Genomic DNA, 17,738 nt, shown 5'->3' on the forward strand with positions numbered 1-17,738 from the left:
AATGATGTGCCTTAAATTGAATAAAAACTATGTAGCTTCAAACTTGCGAGACAACTTTTTCAAAATTTCTACAAGTTAGCAGTTAAACTGATATAACTTTTTTAACGAAGGTTTTTGAGTAACGGCACAACGGGATTATATTATCTGCTTAATAAGAAGTAATTTGAACCCATACAGGAATGTGTGCCTCCTTTACACAAAGAATGCAATGACTTCAAACATTAAATTTTAAAACGTAACTCATATCAAAAAACCACATATTTGAAAAGCACATGTTGAATTTTGCTTCTAAATGCTCCCAACTCATTGTAATCTCTTCTCATGCATTATAAAAGTCTACAGAAAAATCGTTAACCTTTGCACACTTCATTAAAACTTTATAATTAATAATGAATATAAACCTAAACTGTCCGACGCATAGTTTGTGAAGAAAAGTAAGTATTAACTAATAGATGTGTTTAAATCTGGCTGATATTTCTCACTCGAAGGTTTTTGGGGTCGCTGCGACTACTAATCTGAATTTTAAATTTTCCAAAATTCAAAATGGCGAATCCAATACGGCGGACGACTTCCCGTGTGGAAAAATCTTGTGGAAGTCTAGCGTCTAGAAATAGTCTTTCCAGTCATAGGCAAGCCCGTCTAAACTAGTCGGTCTTGCTATTCGCTAAGAAGCGTTTCAATGGACGTAGTCGAGTTCGTCTTATCTAGACCGTTTTTCAAGACTCAGGCCAGCGACTTTACAGCGCTACTTGACAAACGTATAGGTTATGGTCGTTTGCGGTTGACAGTGTACTTTTATAGTTGTTGCACTTTTGTGAAATTCTTTTTTTTGTAAAATACTTTTGTAAAATGCTTTTGTAAAATACTTTTGTAAAATACTTTTGTAAAATACTTTTGTAAAACACTTTTGTAAAATACTTTTGTGAAATACTTTTGCGAATTACTTTTGTAATTGTGTACAAATATTTTTACAATTTTTACTAATTACAATTTAATATATTTTATAATTAGTAATTAATATTATTTAAATTATATTTATATATTGCTGTTAATTTCAATAAAAATATTCTTTTGTTTTTTTTATAGATTTTTGAAATTTATTTTTTTAATCGAAGAAAAAACTTTGTCACGAATTTATTTATTTTTATATTATATATCCATTAACATAACCTCAAACTAAAAAGTAGTTTTTAACAAAACTAAAAATATATTTAAAATTTATTACACCCAAATTCGACATATCCAATTGTACAATATATATTAATTACTAATTATAAAATATATTAAATTGTTATTAGTAAAAATTGTAAAAAATATATTATTTAAAAATATTTGTACACAACTACAAAAGTAATTCGCAAAAGTATTTCACAAAAGTATTTCACAAAAGTATTTTACAAAAGTGCAACAACAAAAGTACACTGACAACCGCAAACGACCATAACCTATACGTTTGTCAAGTAGCGCTGTAAAGTCGCTGGCCTGAGTCTTTAAGAACGGTCTAGATAAGACGAACTCGATTACGTCTATTGAAACATCTTTATTATGGATTATTTCAATATTATTCATTATAATTATACCTATAATATTGTAATAATTAAAGAATTATTATTTGATACATTATAGAGATGATAAATCATAAATATAACGTAAAAAACAATATTATTATTAATATATATATATATTATATTATAATATTATTAACAATAAAGGCAATGGATATGGCTTTTATATAAATAGAAATAATTTTATAATTATATTAAAAATATATATGTAATTTAAGGATAAAAACATTTTGAATTTAGCATAAAGGCGCGCCAAAAACATCACCGGTATTAACAGATTGTCGCCAAGTAGCCAGCGTGGCCCCGTGGTTAGCGTAGTAGGTTTGCGAGTGTTAGGTCGTGGGTTCGGTGCCCAGTGCGAGCGAGATTTTTCAAATTAGATTAGGTGTTATTTCCACAGGTGTTGTTAATTAATCTTAAGTGATAATATAAAAATAGTAAAAAACTTCGGATTAAATTAATTAAATAATAATAAATTTTTTTTGAAATTACTAATAATAATTAAATGAGGAGATAAGTTGTCTTGACTTATAAGATTCCAATACAACTTATCTTCTTATTATTAATAAATTAAAATAATATTATTAATGAATACTAATGTTGTTTTAATTTTATCTATAAATATAATAATACGTAATATTAATAGGATTATTATTATTATTATTACTATTATTATTAAGAATTATTGAACGCGAGTATCAAGACCTGGCCAGCTTGTCTAACTCTAGACCGTAGCATGGAACTTTCGTTCCATTTCTGATCGGGGGCTCGACAAGACCGTCTGGCTTGGGTCTATAGAGACGTTAGACAGTCTGTCCAGCGTCCTACAAGCGCCCCGAAATTTTTCTACACGGGTTTTTAAAAAAGTGATCCCATTGGCCTCAAATTTGTTACTCGGGGGTTTTTAGGGTCGCTGATTATGAATCTAAACTTTGTTTTTCAAAATTCAAAATGGCGGATCCAATATGGCGGATGACTTTAAAAAAAATTGATCCAATTGGCCTAAAATTCGTTACTCGGGGGTTTATGGGGTCGCTGATTACGAATCTGAACTTAATTTTTCAAAATTCAAAATGGTGGATCCAAAATTGCAAACAAAATTTTTTAAAAAATTGAATAATTGAAAAATATCTTTCTGACATATTTGATACACCATTTTAAATATTAGTAATGAAACTTTAAATTTTATGTACATGGTTACAAAAACTAAGCTACGAAAACCCCCAAGTTACAAATTTCAGGCCAATTATATCAATTTTTTTAAAAGTTGTCCGCCATATTGGATCCGCCATTTTGAATTTTGAAAAACTAAGTTCAGATTCGTAATCAGCGACCCAAAAAACCCCCGAGTAACAAATTTCAGATAAATTCGATCAATTTTTTTAAAAGTCGTCCGCCATATTGGATCCGCCATTTTGAATTTTGAAAAACTAACGTCGGATTTGTAATCAGCGACCAAAAAAATCCGCGAGTAACAAATTTCAGTCAGTTTTAAACACATCTAGAGATTTTGGGCAGGTTTTTTGCAATAAGGCCCACTGTGCTGCGTAACAATGTGTAAAAATGAGTTACGCAAATTTTTTTATAGTATTTGATCAATACTGAAGACAATAAAATTTGTTTCACGAATGTGCCCAGAAAAAAAATTAATTTTTCTAATATCTCAAAGTTTAAAAGTTCTAGAGATATGCCCATATATTATGAGTCATTTTCCTTCTGAATCGATCTCATTATTATTTAAAAATAATAATCCCAGAGAACACAAAAACTTGCAACAACCTTGCAGCATTATAAAAATGCCAGGTTCCCAAGCTTGCGCTGCAAGCTTCCAGCAAAATTGCCTCAAGTAACAAATTGTCCCACATTAGCAAGCTTGCAATCAAAGGTTGCTGCAAGCTTTCAAAAAAATGTTGCCGCAATTTTGCAATGACAGATTATTGCAACCTTGCAGTGAAAGCTTAATGTAAGCTTGCAATAAAAGATTCATATGTGCTTAACATAAGCTTACAATATGCTTGCTGCAAACTTACAAAAGACTTGTGCTTGAAATCACAAAAGAAAAAAATCTGATTTTACGCACGCAAGACGAGAACGCTAACCGATCTACTACCATGGACACGTATAATACAATACAATTTTTTCTCTCTTATGCAATCGTAACATAAGAGAATAAGAGAGAGAAAATTTTATTCTATTATACGTGTCCATGGTAGTAGATCGGTTAGCGTTCTCGACTTGCGTGCGTGTAAAATCAGATTTCGAATCCCCATACCCCCCAAGATTTTTTCGTGTAATATTAAGTTAACATAAAATAATATAATGCAAAGAAAAAAAATTAATAAATAAAAAACTTAAATTTTTTTCTTTTGTGATTTCAAGCACAAGTCTTTTGTAAGATTGCAGCAAACATATTGTAAGCTTGTGTTAAGCACATATGAACCTTTTATTGCAAGCTTACTTTAAGCTTTCACTGCAAGGTTGCAACAATCTGTCATTGCAAAATTGCGGCAACATTTTTTTGAAAGCTTACTAATATGGGACATTTTGTTACTTGAGGCAATCTTGCTGCGTAAGCTTGGGAACCTGGAATTTTTATAATGCTGCAAGGTTGTTGCAAGTTTTTGTGCTGTCTGGGATAATGATTAAAATCAAATTGAATCTTGTTAGTCGGTTTTCTGCACCTTTTTTAAATGTCAAAATTAAAGTGATTATTAATAAATAGTATAACTGTTATAAATTTTGTTTAATTATTTGTGTTTTTCCTTATCCCCCTCTCTCCGCGATCTATTGTTGCTGTAAAGTAACAATGGAATTCCTGAGCTGCATGGTTCTAGTTTTTCCTAAGTAGAATTATAAAATTTAATTGTTCCATAAAATAACTTGGTGTCTTGGCAAAATTAATGATTAAAAAGTGTAGATAACGTAGATTGTCTTAAAAAAATAATAATAAATAATTTAAATTTAAAATAAATTCAATAATAAATTAAAATCTACGTTATAATTCATACGACATACCGTACAAAGACAATCATGTTGAACATGGGGAAACATGCGTTTTTAAAGTGTTTATGCAATATGTACACGTTTGTTTATAAATCATCATGTCATATGTCAATTTTATTTTATCGATAATCGCACAAATCTTAATTTCGCATAATAATCGCGATAATAAATTGACAATTGATTGAGACTTTAATTCATTAAATTTTTAACCATTCAGAAAAATTTATCAACTTAGAATGAAAGTTATAGAATATGGGTCCATCTAAAAGGTTAATTTTTTATGCATTTTAAATTGAGTACCGTCAACTATTTAAATTGAACCCAGGTTTTTTCAGTGTTTATAGGAACTGTCTTTATTTTTTAAAAAGAAGTATTTTTATAAATATAAATTCAAAGAGCCTCGGCAAAAAGTGCCCCTTTTTCGTACCTCGAATTTTGAAACTTTTTTTTATGCCAAATGGTTACATATGATGACCCAATAATCCCTGCAAAATTTCAAGATGAGCATGTGCCCCCTTTCCGAAATACAGGGGGTTAAAAGGGGCCATGTCCAAAATTAGAATATGCAATATAATCGAATAATAATGTTAAAAAAAATCAGACCAAATGGTTCCCTTAAGATTTTCGTCTGCTGATTACGAATCTAAAGTTCGTTTTTAAAAATTCAAAATGGCGGATCCAATATGGCGGACGACATTTTTAAAAATCGATTCAATTGACGTGAAAATCGTTACTCGGGGGTTTTTGGGGTCTCTGATTACGAATATGATGTCCGTTTTTAAAAATTCAAAATGGCGGATCCAATATGGCGGACGACATTTTTGAAAATCGATCCAATTGACTTAAAACTTGTTACTCGGGGGTTTTTGAGGTCGCTGATTACGAATATGATGTCCGTTTTCACAAATTCAAAATATCGGATCTAATATGGCGGACGACATTCATCTTACCTTTGTTGGTTGGATTATTATCTCTTATCTTTGCTGATCGGGTTGTCGATTACATCTTGCCTTCATTGGTTGGGATACTACTTCTTATCTTTGTTGATTGGAATATTACATCTTACTTTAGATGGTTTTGTAATTATTACATCTGGCCTTTGCAAGCTGAATTTAGCCTTAAATCTTGCCTTTATTCGTTATATTAGATCCGACATTTTGAATTTTTAAAAACGGACATCATATTCGTAATCAGCGACCCCAAAAACCCCCGAGTAACAAGTTTTAAGTCAATTGGATCGATTTTCAAAAATGTCGTCCGCCATATTGGATCCGCCATTTTGAATTTTTAAAAACGGACATCATATTCGTAATCAGCGATCCCAAAAACCCCCGAGTAACGATTTTCACGTCAATTGGATCGATTTTTAAAAATGTCGTCCGCCATATTAGATCCGCCATTTTGAATTTTTAAAAACGAACTTTAGATTCGTAATCAGCAGACGAAAATCTTAAGGGAACCATTTGGTCTGATTTTTTTAACATTATTATTCGATTATATTGCATATTCTAATTTTGGACATGGCCCCCTTTGACCCCCTGTATTTCGGAAAGGGGGCACATGCTCATCTTGAAATTTTGCAGGGATTATTGGGTCATCACATGTAACCATTTGGCATAAAAAAAAGTTTCAAAATTCGAGGTACGAAAAAGGGGCACTTTTTGCATGGGGCTTGCCGAGCCTCTTTCAATTATCATCATCATCATCATCATCATCATCATTAACATTACGATTATAAAAAAGAAGCATTGTTGCGTTCTAATATGTACCTGAACGTCTTACAGCAGATTATACCTTTTTCCAGGAGTTTTCTCTCGTCTAGAGCCATTAATAATCCCATGTGCTCGTAATAATTTCCAAGTATGACGTATACTGCAAAAAATCAAAACAAATTTAAATTATATATATGATGATTGTTCACAGAGAGCAGGAAAATATTGGTGCCTTTTTATGCGTGGCTTTCACGAACTTTAATATAAAAATATAGAGATGCTGTACTTCTAGACACTAAAATATAAAATTGAAAACGCTTTTATATAGAATCATAACTTCTTTTCAGATTAAATTTGATTTTCTTATTGACATCAGTATGAATATATATATATACATATATACTGTGTATGTCTTTATGTCTATACCTACAGCTGTTTACGACTTTGTCAATAAAACGCAAATGACGCTCCAACAAATTGAATTTTCCATTTCTTTTCAAATCTTGTGATTTTCAATCCATTTTAAATTTTCACAGCATAAATATGCTTTTTATTCTCTCCGCAAAAAATTTTAATAACATGATAGATTATGTTTTATCCTAATATGCTAGAAAGGAAAGTAATTATTAAGGGTTTTTAAAAATTTTTAATATAAAATCTATTAAGCGTGTTATGGTATATGAAACTTGTAATATTTAATTAATATCCTCATTAAAACCTAATAATAAATAAAATAAAAAAACCAAAAAAATAAAATTTAAAAATTAATTACAAAAAAAAATTAAAAATATTTAAAAAAATATAAAAAATTAATTTAATTAGTTAAAAATTATGGTATATTGAAAAAATAACGGCAATTAATACTATAAATTAAAATAATAAATAAAGCAAGTATATAATAAGATATATAAATATTATTATTAAATTAACAAATGTTTAAATACATTTAAAAAATTTTATTCATCTTTTCAATAAGTATTTTCATATTTTAAATAAATTTCATAAAATATAACAATAATAACATTGATTGATTAACAAATAAAATAGAAAACACAAAATTTCTATTTAAAAGCCTTTTGAAAAAGCTCGCCGTTTTTCAACTGTTTTTCAACTTATAAAAACAGTCGAGGGTTAAGAGCAAGATTTTTTTATTCTCTGATAGTTGGTCGAGTAGGTTTTCGGTTAGGGTCTTTGGTTAGTGTCTGTCGAACCCGGGTTCAATTCCCAGTCCTCTCAAAATTGTTTCGAAAATTTTCTCGTTAAGTTTCCAAATGAAAATAAATAGGACATAATTAATAATAATAAACGTCACAAGGATTTTCAAATTTAAAAAACAAATAAATTTTTTTTTAATTTAAAATGTATTTTTTAAAAATTGCACCATGCTTGCAGCAACCTTTCCAGAAACTTGTTGAAATTCTCCTGCAACCTTACGTAGCAAGCTTACAGCAATCTTTCACGGCAAGCTTGCAGCAATCATTTTTAGTATGCTTGCAGCAATCTTGTAGCAATCTTTCATGGCAAGATTGTAGCAACCTTTCCTGGAATGGTTACAGCAAGCTTTCACGGAAAGCTAGCCCTGGATGGGACATTTCGCTAGCTGAGACAAGCTTGCAGCAAGCTCGCATGGTAAGCTTGCCGCAAGCTTGCTGCAAGTTTCCGTGCTGTCTGCTACCGCTACCGGGAATTCTTCCGAGAATTACAACAAATTTTGGTTGCGATTCTCGGAAAAAATTACCGGTAATAACTACCGGTAGTGTCTGTACAGGTGGCGGTACCGGTAGTTACTACCTGTAGTCACTGCCGGGAACTTTTCCACCTGGGATAACCTTAAATATATTTTGACACTTGGGAATATACTAATAAACAAATTGTAAATTTGTCATCTTTATACAGTCTACATAAGTTTATTTTGGCATTTAGCCACTTGTATTTATTACCTATGTACAAAAGGGTTTTCTTAATAAACCCGTATAAACTTTGAAATAAATAAATTTGTTTTTCTGGGAATTATTACAGGATTTTTCCAGGAAAGTTCCGGGAACTACTCCTGAAGTCATTCCGCAAAATTTCCCGGGAACCCATTCACGTGGGCGTCAATATCTATAAATATTTCTAATTCTAAACTGTTATATTTTTATTTTGTTTCAAGTAAAAATTAGGTTTAAAAATAAACATAATTTTTCTAAAAAGTTATATATTATGATTAAGAAATAATAAAATATAAACCTTAATTCATTCCAATAGTAACGAACTAACATATTATTTAAACGAAAATATTTATAACAACATTTGTGTGTATTTATTTCGTTTACATTGTATTTACAATGGGTAAAAATGTAGTATTTTGGTGATTCGATTGTGGTGGTAAAAAAATTTTTCAAAAAGTTTAATAATTTTCATGTTATTAACAATAGAATATTGATGACACTTTTTTCAAGATAAAAAGCAGCTAAATTATTGGTTTTATTTGTTATTAATTTTGAAAAATTTTTCTCTTTCATATCCATTTCCAACAATTTTTATATAGGAATATTTTACCTAAATCCCATTTAGTTTAGCTGATTTTTAATCTTAAAAAAAATACGTCATATAAATATTTAATTGTCAATGACTGAAAAAAATATATAAAAATAAATGGCCAGATCACATATTATATTTTTTTAAATTTGTATACTTCTTATCTGTTTCCGAAAAAGAATGAATTTTTTACAAAATATTAAACTTATTATTTTTTTGTCTATAAAAAAAACAATATTCTAACCAAACTAATTAGGTACGCAACACTCAAAGGCACGTTAACTGCCATGATTTGCTACGTGTGTCTAATATGGACTTTTAAAAATACATGATGCGGGTGATTTTTCATGCGAAATAAAACAAAATGTAATTTTAAATCACGCATACTAAATGCGGGTTACTATAAATAAGAAAACATTAACAATTTTATCATTATCCTAAACAATGATATAATCTTGATAATTTTTTTTTTATTTTTATGTATTATTATATGTATTTTAATTTATTATAATTCTCCTCATTGTTTATATTTATTTTAACACAAAATGTACATGTATTACAAATAAGATATGTTTATAGTACCTAGTTGCATAGTAAACTACACAGAAAAAACTTGGACTCATTTTTGTTGCAACTCATTTTCTTTTGGGTATCGAAATGAATATGGGACAAACTTCATGTTATTCAAAATGATATTGGCTGGAATTTCAGATTTCTAAGTTGGCATCATAAGCAGAGTAATTTTGTATTTCAATTATTGTTTCTAATATTTCAACAACACCAGAAAGATTATTTTGACCAGTACGAATATTTAGAAGTTTTTAAATAAAAATTATTTATTATTATTTACGTAGATAATAATTAATTTCATAAGTTTTTAAATTTACCGCTATTATTTAAGTTGGCAGTACCGTTCCTGTTGTCAAAACACATGTTTTCATTTTTCTAACCTAAAAACATATTTCCTTTATTATTTTATTACGCGATTACAAGCAATTTTTAATCAAATATATTAAGTCTAGCGTGTTATTTACTTCTTTGTAATTATTATATTTCATGTTTTTGTGCAAAATTATTCGTTATTTCACAATATTTTTCCATTTTTCTTTTTCTCAAAGTGAAACTTGCCTGTTTCATTTTGATACTTTTACCTTAGAACTCGAAATGAGACAACCAGTTTCATTTTTGTTGCGAATCAAATTGAGTATAGAATCTATACTCAATTTGAATTCAGGTTTTTTCTGTGTAAACTCCCAAACTCTAAACTCTGTCCTCCAATCTGGACTTCACGTTTAACACACCATATTCTAACGTTCATATATACCGTGTATGTATATACGCACAAGTTCAACAGAAACTTTAGTTTTGGTTATGGAGCTTTGTACTCTCTGTATATATGTATATACAGGGTGTTCCAAAAGTATGGAAACTTGCAAATATCTCGAAAAGTACGAATTTTCGTGAAAAATGTTCAATACAAAAGTTGTTCCAAACAAAAAGATCTACATTGTTGAAACCAAAAAATTGGGCCCCGGGCCCAATGTTGAGCCCTACAATGAAAAAAGTAGTTTTCTTAAATGAGACCACTAATTTTGAATATCAAATTCGTAATCCCCATGAAATTCTGCGTTCAGACATGTGGTATAAGTGCCCAAAATATTGGGCCCAATCCAAGATATCGGGCCCAACATTTTTCGACAAACAAAAAAAATTTTTTAAATCGTATCTTTGGGGGTTTTTGGGGTCACAGGATTACAAAATTCAAAGCTACTTTTCAAATTGGGCACAGAGCCCAATGTAGAATTCCGCGGCCCAATGTTGGGCCCTACAATGAAAAAAGTAGTTTTCTTAAATGAGACCACTAATTTTTAGTATCCATTTCATGACGATTACGAAATGGATACTAGAAATTAGTGGGTTTTATTTTAGACAACTAATTTTTTTACTGTGGGCCTTACATTGGGCCGCGGAATCCTACATTGGGCTCTGTGCCCAATTTGAAAAGTAACTTTGAATTTTGTAATCCTGTGACCCCAAAAACCCCCAAAAGATACAATTTTTTTAATTTATTTCTTTGTCAACAAATTTTGGGCCCAATCCCAGACATTGGGCCCAATATTTTTGGCATTTGTACTACAAAACTAAATCCAGAATTTCATGACGATTACGAAATGGATACTAAAAATTGGTGGGTTTTATTTTAGACAACTAATTTTTTTAATGTGGGCCTTACATTGGGCCGCGGAATCCTACATTGGGCCCTGTGCCCAATTTGAAAAGTAGCTTTGAATTTTGTAATCCTGTGACCCCAAAAACCCCCAAAGATACGATTTAAAAAAATTTTTTTTTTTTGTTGAAAAATGTTGGGCCCCATATCTTGGATTGGGCCCAATATTTTGGGCACTTATACCACATGTCTGAACGCAGAATTTCATGGGGATTACGAATTTGATATTCAAAATTAGTGGTCTCATTTAAGAAAACTACTTTTTTCATTGTAGGGCCCAACATTGGGCCCGGGGCCCAATTTTTTGGTTTCAACAATGTAGATCTTTTTGTTTGGAACAACTTTTGTATTGAACATTTTTCACGAAAATTCGTACTTTTCGAGATATTTGCAAGTTTCCATACTTTTGGAACACCCTGTATATGGAGCTGGTACTTACTTCGCGTTTCACTGTACGTTTCACTGACAAGCTTGTGGAATGGATTTTTCATGTGTGTCACGTGATAGGGTTCCTCCCAACATTTCAAATAGTTGACAGTAATTCCAGCGACTGCAAATGATGACAAAATTGTGCTCGCGACAGTTGACATTTTATTGAACTCAAATAAACTTGAATTCATATACATAAACGATACCTATAATGTTAGTTATTGAGAATTAAAATTCTTTATTAGATATTATGATGAATCTTTGTTAAGAGGTACCAAAATTAATAAATATATTTTATAGATTTGTAAAAGTTAACTTTCAAACTACCCGGAATTTCAGTAAAATATAACATAAATTATTAAACTACAGACAGATAATATTACACCGTTCGACACAATTTTTGACCCACAAAAAAATCCAACATTTTTGGAAACTAGGACCCAAAAAAAAATACCCGTGTCTGACCGTTTTGCTAGATCAAGTCATTTGTGGTTTTTAGGGGTGAAAACAGCCCCTAAATAAAAAGTGACAAGATATCTTTTAAAAATTATTAATATTTTATAAAACTTGGTATCTGGGGGTTTTCGGGGTCGCTGATTATTAATCTGATGTCAGATTTTCAAAATTCAAAATGGCGGATTCAATAAGGCGGTCAAAATTTTAAAAAGTTATTAAATTTTTTTTAAACCTTGATATCTAGGGTTTTTTTTGGGTCGCTGATGACGAATCTGATGTTAAATTGTCAAAATTCAAAATGGCGGATATAAAATAAAAAATTAATAACTTTTTAAAAATTTGATCGCCATATTGGATCCGCCATTTTGAATTTTGAAAATCTGACATCAGATTAATAATCAGCGACCCCGAAAACCCAAAGATACCAAGTTTTATAAAATATTAATAATTTTTAAAAGATATCTTGTCACTTTTCATTTAGGGGTTGTTTTCACCCCTAAAAACCACAAACGACTTGATCTAGCAAAACGGCCAGATACGGGTATTTTTTTTTGGGTCCGAGTTTCTGAAAATGTTAAATTTTTTTTGGTGGCTTAAAAATTGTGTCGGACGGTATTATTGGTAATTCTCAACATAGAATCACTCACTGGTATTTGAGGGTATTATAAAATCTTAAAAAATGATATAAACATACTTTTGTCCAATTAAATGCAGTAAGTACCGAAACAATAGACTTTGATATTTGTGTATCAGGAGGTCGTGTTCTAGCGAATGTTGGAAATTCTAATTTATCAGATGTTTCATGATGTGTACAAAACTGAAAAATGTAAATATTGATATACTCATTTATTTATATATTATATAATTTTAAACAATTTAGACATAACAAGTAAAATGAACTTTTTTTTTGTTGAATTGAATTTTATTTGAATAAAAAAAAGATCCTTACATATGATATCATTGGTTTATTAAAGGCAGCTGCCATTCGTCCCTCGTGAACACAAGTTTCTTGTGGGCCAATATAAGCACTAACGTTTTTCGTCCAAAGATCGGCTGTCATCAAAATGCTTGTCTCTTCCTCTCCGTATGTCTCAGCTATCAAAAATTCCAGTTTATGACCACGTCTCCCTAACTCGCCTGCATTTACCTGTCAATTTTTCAAAATTGAAAAATCAATATATATGGCACGCGCTTCATACTGAAAAGAACCTAATGCCGTAGAAGATAATTTTTTAGGAAAAGCTTTTGAAGCCGAGCAAATTAAATTTTAATCTTATTATTAATTTATTTTTAAACTTAAAATCTAATTGCTTGTTTAAATTTCGCTACAAGTTTCTTATTAATATTTATGATTAAGACTGAAAATATTATTTGTGTATACGTATTAATGCAAGCTTATTTTGCATGTTGAATTTTATGGATTTCGAGAAGAAGGAACAGGATTAAAAGATGTATACCAAATTTCAGAAAATAAAAAAGTGGATAAAATTAGAAAAAATTATCTCCGTCGACGTAACTAGTACATAATAACACTAGTCATATTACTTTTTTCGATTAATATGTGTTTTTTGAGTAAGCAAATCATATTTTAAATTTTTTTCCCTCGTGCAATTTTTTTGTAACAGCAAATTATGCATTTTCGAGGTGTGACGTCACATAAAGTCACCGGTAGAGAAAGCAGTTAATCCAAATGTAAAAAATAAATCACCATTTGAAAGATAATTTAATTACCTTTCAAACCATTGGTCAACCAATAAAATCCATTCAAAATTGTCAGAGTTACAGTCGATCAAAGTTTAAATTTCAAGCAAATTTTAATGATTTTTAGACATTCGTCTAACTTTCGCTAATTTTTTCAAAGTCAAACAATCAAAAAAAGGTAAATTTTAATTTTTTTAATAACAATATATTTAATTACGAAACTTTTAAGCCTTTATAGACCTCGATCGGATAAAAAATGACAATTCTACACTAGATTTATTGAACAAAGTACTTTTCACTTTTAGTATATTTTCAAGTGATTTCGATCTATATCAGTTTTGTATAAAACTAAGTTAAGCGAAGCTCACCAAAATGAGTACTCGAGAGGTTTTCGGGGTCGCTGATTACGAATTCGAGGTCAGTTTTTCAAAATTCAAAATGGCGGATCCAATATGGCGGACAAAATTTTAGTAATTGGAGCTAAGTACACCAAAATGAGTACTTGGGGGTTTTCCTGGTCGCTAATTACGAATCTGAGTGCAGTTTTTCAAAATTCATTTCTAATTATTAAAATTTTGTCCGCCATATTGGATCCGCCATTTTGAATTTTGAAAAACTGACCTTGAATTCGTAATTGGTTGCCCAATGGTTTGAAAGGTAATTAAATTATCTTTCAAATGGTGATTTATTTTTTACATTTGGATTAACTGCTTTCTCTACCGGTGACTTTATGTGACGTCACACCTCGAAAATGCATAATTTGCTGTTACAAAAAAATTGCACGAGGGAAAAAAATTTAAAATATGATTTTCTTACTCAAAAAACACATATTAATCGAAAAAAAAAATGTTTTGTTCGAGTGACAATTTCACTATAAACATGTGTAATCATTACCTTTTGTTTTCGAAAACACAAAAAACACACATTGTGTGGTATTTTATACTATGAAAGACGTTAGAGATCACGCAAAAGGAAAGACATAACAAGCTACATCATTGCTCCTTCAAAAACAACATGAACAACTAACTGCAAATTATGAAATGCCTGATTTTGACCTACAAGCTTCCATTAAAGAACACTCATGTCTATAAACAACCCGCTCTGGGGGTCGATTACGTAACTTTCCCACATCCCACATCCCATCTTTCACATCCCACTTCCCATATTTCACACCCTACTTCCGACTTCCCACATCCCACTTCCCATATTTCACACCCCAGTTCCCACATCCCACATCCCATATTTCACATCCCACATCCCATATTTTACATCTCACTTCCCATATTTCATATCCCACTTTCCATATTTCACATCTCACTTCTCACTTCCCATTTTTCATATCCCACTTCCCACATCCTACTTCCCATCTTTCACATACCACATCCCACTTCCCATATTTCACATACCACATCCCACTTCCCATATTTCACATTCCACATCTCACTTCCCACATTTGTGGTATGTGAAAGATGCGTAGTGAGATGTGAGAAGTGGGATGTAAAATGTGGAAAGTGGCATGTGATTTATGGCAAGTGGGATATGGGAAGTGGGATGTGAAATATGGGAAGTGAGATGTGGGATGTGAAATGTGGGAAGTGAGATGTAGGAAGTGCAATGTGAGATGTTGGATGTAAAATGTGGGCAGTGAGAAGTGGGATGTAAAATGTGGGAAGTGAGATGTAGGAAGTGAGATGTTGGATGTGGGAAGTGGTATGTAAAATGTGGGAAGTGAGAAGTGGGATGTAAAATGTAGGAAGTGATATGTGGGATGTAAAATGTGGGAAGTGAGATGTGGGATGTGGGAAGTGGGAAAGTTACGTAATCGACCCCCTGTTAGGGAATTGCTATGAATATAAAATACATATTACAATAATGCCTGTTTAGTAAAATTATATTTTATTCAAAAAATAAATAAATGATTTTAGTACTACAGTTTAAAAAATCATTTTTCTTAAAAATCCCTGGATAGAAAATTTTAATTTTTTGTTTTATATGATCTAGTAGCAATATATTGAAAGAATCTGGAAAAAAGTTCCAGATATTGGAATTTTTTATTTGATTTCGTTCAAGAGCACCGTGATATATGGGTGATTCTCTCAAAAAGAACAAATTATTTGTGCACAATTTTGGACGAGGTTTTTGTTAAAAAGTAATAACATTAATTTCAATTAATAAACATTCTCCCAGCCATACGATAAAATTCAACAAATTTTTATGGGATCACTAAAGAAAATTTCAAAAAAATGGCAAACAACTGAATTATTGAATGAAAACTAGTGTTAAAACTCCATTCCGTAACATCAGTTTTTATTCAATATTTCAGTTATTTTACCTTTTTTTAAAATTTTCTTTAGTGGTCCGATTGAAAATTGTTAAATCCTAACGTATGGCTGACAGAATTTTAAATAATTTCAATTAATTTTCATATTTTTTAACAAAATATCTTAAAAGTGTAATTTGTCCTTTTTGAGAAAATCACCCATATATATATATAAATTTTTTGTTTCACTCTATTTGTGTAATATTGCAAATTAATAAATGCAGTATACATATACGTTTGTGTATTATTCCCTTAAGATTAGAACGATTTGGTTTAAAGCTAAAGCCTGAGGAGATTTGCGAGGAACATAGTGAAGATTATGTGGTTTAGGAGCAGGTAAACAGTAATGTGGGTGCATGAGTATAATACTAATCGCATTTATGTACATCTATATATATATACCTCCTCTACTGCCAAGGTGATTGCGCCGGAAATCCGAAAGCCAGGACGTTGATACTCAAAGTCGTTTGGTCGTCTCTTTGAGCCTGTAATGTATCCCAAGGTGAAAGTTTCACCCTTTACACCCACCTGTAGTAATGTAACAGCTAACAACGTCGTCACGAAGAGACTAGACCATTCCAAGTGTACCAGTGGCATGCCCAACTATAAAACCTACAACACAAACATAATCATAAATTTTCTCACACAATTGTCCAGTATTCTTTTCTCATCTAATAATTTAAATTACAAAACTTTTTATGTTTAAAATCAATTAAAAAGTAATGTAACCGCATTTTTTTTAACAATTAAAATATAATAAAAAGTTGAGAAAAATTCGATTCTTGGAAGGAATAAAATAACATAAAAAATGTATTTTATTAATGTTGTTTATTGCCACAAAACAAAATAAATATTTTCATTAGATTTAACTTGAAGATGATGACGAACCAAGTCATCGAAACGTCGTTTTTTGTTTTGTGACAATAAACAACATTAATAACATACATTTTTTATGTTATTTTATTCCTTCCAAGTATCGAATTTTTCTTAACTTTTTATTAAACATTCCGGAAGAGAAAATTCTTACACTATAATTAAAATAATATATTAATTTATAAATATATTAATATTAATATAATATTTTTTTGTATGTGACAAGTGTGCGTTCGTTTAAATTGGAGAATTTATTAATGTGTTAAAATTAATTAATTGATGATATCACAAAATAAAAAATATAAATTGAAATATTAAAAATAATTTTAATAGTTTTTTAATATCGCTATTAACTTCATATTATAGAGCGAAAATAAGTGAAAACAGCCAATTGCAAAATTTTTGTCTCCGATTTTTAAGTTATTCACATTTTTTAATAGGTATATGCATATACTTTTACCCCCTAAAATATTTTTCAAAAATATTATTTATTTTGGAAATGAGGGGGGGGGGTGTGAATGTTTTGGGTAATGAAATTTTCTTTTTGCTATTACTCGGAAACGATAAAAGATAATTGAGTGAAATTTGTTTTAAATTAAAGCTTAAAGTCTATATTTTCATGTCTAATCAAAGCGCTTGTTGTAAAATTAAAATTTTCAATTGTTATTAACAATTTTTTTAAACAATTGCAATTTAGAATGTGTTCTCAATGTCAGACAAAAATAAGACTAGGCTGATTTGATGCGCAAAACTCTAACGAGTAAATTAAAAAAAAGAAAAATGAGTAACCTCCAAAATTTAAAAAGTTATGAATATTTTTCTGACGCCGCGCAGGCAGCGGCGAACTTGTTGACTCGCTGACGCGCGAGATTAGCTCGCCTCTCGCACTTCCAAATAATTGAATATTTTTATAAGTATTTATATATTTGTAA

At 30.3% G+C, this 17,738-nt stretch overlaps 1 protein-coding gene across 1 annotated transcript in view; it reads right to left on the minus strand.

Moving 5' to 3' along the window:
• LOC127278908 (guanylate cyclase 32E-like) overlaps positions 1 to 17,738 on the minus strand; it is a 111,235-nt gene that overhangs the window by 37,238 nt on the left and 56,259 nt on the right. The window contains exons 2-6 of the mRNA XM_051300850.1: positions 16,336 to 16,545; positions 12,862 to 13,059; positions 12,607 to 12,729; positions 11,467 to 11,662; positions 6,363 to 6,440 (exon numbers count right to left, since the gene is read on the minus strand). Of these exons, the coding sequence (XP_051156807.1) occupies positions 6,363 to 6,440; positions 11,467 to 11,662; positions 12,607 to 12,729; positions 12,862 to 13,059; positions 16,336 to 16,530 (790 nt within the window). The 5' untranslated portion in view covers positions 16,531 to 16,545. The remainder of the gene's footprint in view (positions 1 to 6,362; positions 6,441 to 11,466; positions 11,663 to 12,606; positions 12,730 to 12,861; positions 13,060 to 16,335; positions 16,546 to 17,738) is intronic.

Source organism: Leptopilina boulardi, unplaced genomic scaffold (genome assembly GCF_019393585.1).
Source record: "Leptopilina boulardi isolate dan_hultmark-lab unplaced genomic scaffold, ZJU_Lbou_2.1 LbouV2_213, whole genome shotgun sequence".
NCBI classification, from domain to species: domain Eukaryota; kingdom Metazoa; phylum Arthropoda; class Insecta; order Hymenoptera; family Figitidae; genus Leptopilina; species Leptopilina boulardi.